Source organism: Mandrillus leucophaeus, unplaced genomic scaffold, assembly GCF_000951045.1.
Source record: "Mandrillus leucophaeus isolate KB7577 unplaced genomic scaffold, Mleu.le_1.0 Scaffold114, whole genome shotgun sequence".
Classification (NCBI taxonomy): domain Eukaryota; kingdom Metazoa; phylum Chordata; class Mammalia; order Primates; family Cercopithecidae; genus Mandrillus; species Mandrillus leucophaeus.
In genome coordinates, this window is record NW_012099654.1 from 3404173 (window position 1) to 3408702 (window position 4530).

General features: G+C 34.2%; 1 protein-coding gene across 1 annotated transcript in view; it reads left to right on the forward strand.

The window, feature by feature from the left end:
* ANKRD31 (ankyrin repeat domain 31) overlaps positions 1-4530 on the forward strand; it is a 181860-nt gene that overhangs the window by 36594 nt on the left and 140736 nt on the right. Inside the window, exon 5 of the mRNA XM_011996538.1 lies at positions 3105-3181. Coding sequence (XP_011851928.1) covers positions 3105-3181 — 77 coding nt within the window. The remainder of the gene's footprint in view (positions 1-3104; positions 3182-4530) is intronic.

A 4530-nucleotide genomic window follows, 5' to 3' on the forward strand; every position in this document is an offset into this window, starting at 1 on the left:
CAAGTAGCTGGGACTACAGGTGTGCGCCACCTTGTCTGGCTAATTTTTGTATTTTTAGTAGAGACAGGGTTTTGCCATGTTGGCCATGCTGGTCTTGAGCTCCTGGCCTCGAGTGATCCACCCGCCTGGGCCTCCCACAGTGATGGGATTACGGTGTGAGCCACTGTGTGCAGCCGTCATGTTTATCTTGAGTAAAACACCTGTGCACTTGTTTGAGTTGTAAGCATTGGAAGAAAACTGGTTTCACCTTTTTTTTTTTTTAACTTGGGGGGTGATTTTTTTGATATTTTATAATGAAATGTGTCAACATTAAGAAAACGTACATAACTCAGTGCATAAGTATTTTCTAAAAGACCAATGCATGATGTTACAAAATCATGTATAGGTAAAAGACCCATTCAAAAGTGCAGGATAGACTGTGGGTTTTAATGTCATAGAATGCAAAAAGTTCATTAATTTTGCTTCAGTTTCCTACATTTCCCTTTTAGGAAAGTATCGTTGATTAAATAATTTTGCTGTAATACTGAAAAAGAATATTTTAGGGGTAGAGGGGGAAAGCGTCCTGTATCCCCAATGAAGGTTTGCTGAAAATGAACAGACAAAAGACAGATTTATAGAATAAAAAGGCATATAAAGTTTATTTAATGTACATGGGGGAAAATCACAGGAGTGTGGTTACCCAATAACCCAGTGAGGTCCAGATGTTTATACACCATTATTCACAGGGGAAGAGGAGATGGAGGTTATAGCAGTAAATGATTTTCAGGGGAAATGAATATGCCCAAAAAACAATGGCCTGGGACAAGTTCCTCTAAGTTTTGGGGGAATTGATGGGAAGATGAGAGACAGAACTTCATTCTGAACAAAGGTTGTCTTATGCAGATAAAGTATTGAGTAATCTCTTGGTGCTGCTGTCAGAAGAATAGATAAAGAATTTGTCTGGACATGGTGTCCTGTCCTGGCCTTAGAGACTTTTAGTGTTTTCTCTGATGGTTAATCTTTCCTGGTTGTTTAATGAGATTCCTAGGGAGGGGATTTTAAGACCATTTTATTTTATTTTTTCAAGAAAGTTTTTCAGTCAGATAAGGAAATTCTGGAGAGAGTCCCTTCAGGTGCTTCAAGAAAGAAAAGATCAGAGAAATGGGGTGGGGGGTGAGAGGGAAGGTCAGATGGAGACCTTGGTTCTGAAGCTTATTTCTGAGGCCTTTCAATTTTCTTTAATTCAGAGTACTCAGCATGACATGATGTCATATTTTGGCGTATTATTTTCTGTACCCAGGCAATATTCACAATTATCCAAAAAGGCTACTAAAATACTCCTCCCTTTTCCAACTCCATATCTGTGTGAAGCCACATGTTTGTTGTATACTTCAAATAAAATTATATATGGCAACAGATTGAATGCAGTAGCAGATATAGGATGATAGTCATCTTTCATTTAAGCCACACATTAAAGAGATTTTTTAAAATGTCAAACATTGCAACTTTTCTCACTAATTTTTTTCATTTTGGGAAAGATAATTTTTCATAAAAATATATTAATATGTTCCTGGATTATTGCTATCATTTAAAAATTTATATATATTTAATTTTGTTCTTCATTTTAGTTTCTAATATGTAAATATAAATAAGTATAAGACACCAATAATTTTTAAGAGTATAAAGGAGTCTGAAGATCAAAAAGTTTGAAAACTGCTATTGTAAAATAACTCTTTTGCCCCAGCTACCAACATTTAGAGAAGTAGAAAAAAGAAAAGATGAAGGAAGACTAATATAGCATCCATATTCTCCCCACCTAGAGAACCATTTGTTAACATTTTGATGCATTTTATGTTAGGCTTTATTTACATTTTTGCTTTTGTTCATACTTTCTATAAAATTGGGATCATCTTGCAGATAGTTTTGTATCCTGTTTTTAAATTTTAAGTAATTGTTTGTCAAAGTTATTTTCTTGTTGCATAATGTTTTTAAAAATGTGAATTTTGATGACCTTATAATACCTTATTGTATTACTGACTTTACTATAATTCATTTAATTATTCCTCTACTACTGGACCTTTACGTTGTTTGTAGTCTTACCTAACATAAATAACTATTTGTAGTAATTTAGATGATGCTTTGCTCAATTTTCAGATTGTGTCTTAAATACTCTTGCAATTAAGGGAAAAAAATTCTGTTGTTAACTCAAACTATAGTTTTATTTTGTTTTCAATCAGCTTGTTCTTAAAGAATCACACCTTAGGAAAAAAATCAGCATTCTTTTCTATTTGCTTCAAAAATTATCATTCTACATGAATAGTCTCATTTTTATTTGAAGGCAGCTTATATTGATCACTTCTGTTTTTGGACAGGAGAGAATGGTTAATTTATTATTCTTGCGTAGGATTCCAGTAGCTGTGCCTGCTGCATTAAAAACTGCTCTTAAAACAGCTGAAACAAGAGGCTTTTTTTTTTTTTTTTAAAGGAAGGTGTCTTGATTACATTTATGCAGTAAATTAGGCTGAGAAAAAATATAGTTAGCTGATTGCCTTTCTTTAATCAGCTTTTAATTATCACAGGGCAGATGATCAAAATTGCAGATTAGGCATGACCCTTATTTTGCTTTTTAACTTCTTCCCTTTGGTATTCCCTACCTTTTCTTTGCCTGCTGTGAAATACAAGAATGGTAAGTAATGCCTGGAGAAATTTATCATTAATGACTCTTGCTTACATCTAAAACTGTAATGACAAACTATCAGTGTATTTGATGATGTAGCTAGACAAACTACATATTTCAGGACCATTTTCTCCCTGACCTTCCTACCGCTATTTGGCAGACAGTCACATCCAAAGTCACTTTTAGACCTAAATGTAGTTTAGCTTGTATACACTCCTTAGGTCATTTATTATTTTTCAGCTCTCTCCTTCATTTTTGCAGTTACTTGAAATGAAAATGTTAAAAAATTGGTAATAATTGTAAAAATAATTGGAATGATATAGCAAAAAAAGTATCCTATTTGGAAAGCCTTTTAAGTGAAAATGAAAAATTAAATTGTATTTGAATGAGAAACACTATTTTTTCTTTCACTTTAAAATTTATTTTTATTAATTAATTGATTTTTTAGGACTAGAAAAAATTGTTCAATGTTCATTGGGTCGTTTCACCAGTCTGGACTTTCATTGAACCACCAAAATAGTGAAGGTATGTTTTCATGGTAGAGTCATATAAAGGAAATTAGTCTTTGCCTAAAAATAGAAGACTTAGTTAGATATACATTTATTTACAACTAGTCTGGTCAATTATATATATCTATATATCTATCTAGATATATAGATGTATAGATTTTTTTTTTGGTAGAGATGGGGTCTTGCTATGTTGCTCAGATTAGCTTTGACCTCATGGGCTCAGGCAAATTATCCTGCCTTAGCCTCTCAAATAGTTGGGGCTACAGGCATGCTCTACTGAGCCTGGCTTACCATACATTTATAAATATGAAATGAGTGTTGCTATTGACTTAGATCATGGTTAATAGAGTTACCTATGGGAGTAGCAGCTCAGGTGCCATTAGTATCTGCTACTCAAAATGTGATTTGGGGGCTGAAATTTGAAAACAAAGTTTATTTCCTATGTTCATAATATTTTTAATAAGAATTTCATGTTTTTCTTGACTGGTAGTCACACAGGCCAGTTTTGCCTTGGTTTGAGCTATATTAGAGGATAGCTGTCTATCTTTTTGCTATGTCTACCAATGCTTCCTCCAGAGTGAATGTCAGGTATATTGTGTCACAGTGTAGTAAATATTTATAGTGTTCAATGAAACCTAGTATTATAAGAAAAGGATACAAGGACTTGATAACATTTTGGAAAGATAACTTTAAAAAGCTCTGTCTTCTCTTGTTCTGTTGCTACGCAACAAAGCAGTACCACTTTTGCCCACCACCAGCTCTTATGTGTACTTTTAGTGTCTAGAGTTTGGTCTTTAATATGGTTTATTCTTTTAACAAATATTTATTAAGCCTGCTATATACCAGACATATGGGTGCCAAGGGTGTGAATGCTAAATAAACCAGGGATTCTTAAAGGGTAGCTGATCCATTTTGGAGCATGACAATATCAGGATGAGCCTGAATGTATCATTATTACTGAAAAGCAAGGATGCTTTCAAGGATGTCTGAGGCCAGTGCTGGAGTAATAAATGGTTAGCTCAATGGTGCTGTGGCCAAACTGTGATAAACTGGCCAAACTGATACATTAAGTAGGGATAAAAACCCAGTAATTTAGAGTTCATAGAAATAAGTTTGTGAAAAGACTATGAGTTCATAATGATACTCAAAAAATGTTAAGAGTGTACAAAAGATTGTCTCAATACAAAAAGAAAAGCAACTATAGCAGGATGTTTAAGAATGGGCTGGATGTGGTGGCTCACACCTGTAATCCAACACTTTGGGAGGCTGAGCCAGGATAATTGCTTGAGCCTAAGAGTTCGAGACCAGCCTCGGAATCACAGCAAGACCCCTGTCGCTGCACACACATGCACACAATTATCTAGG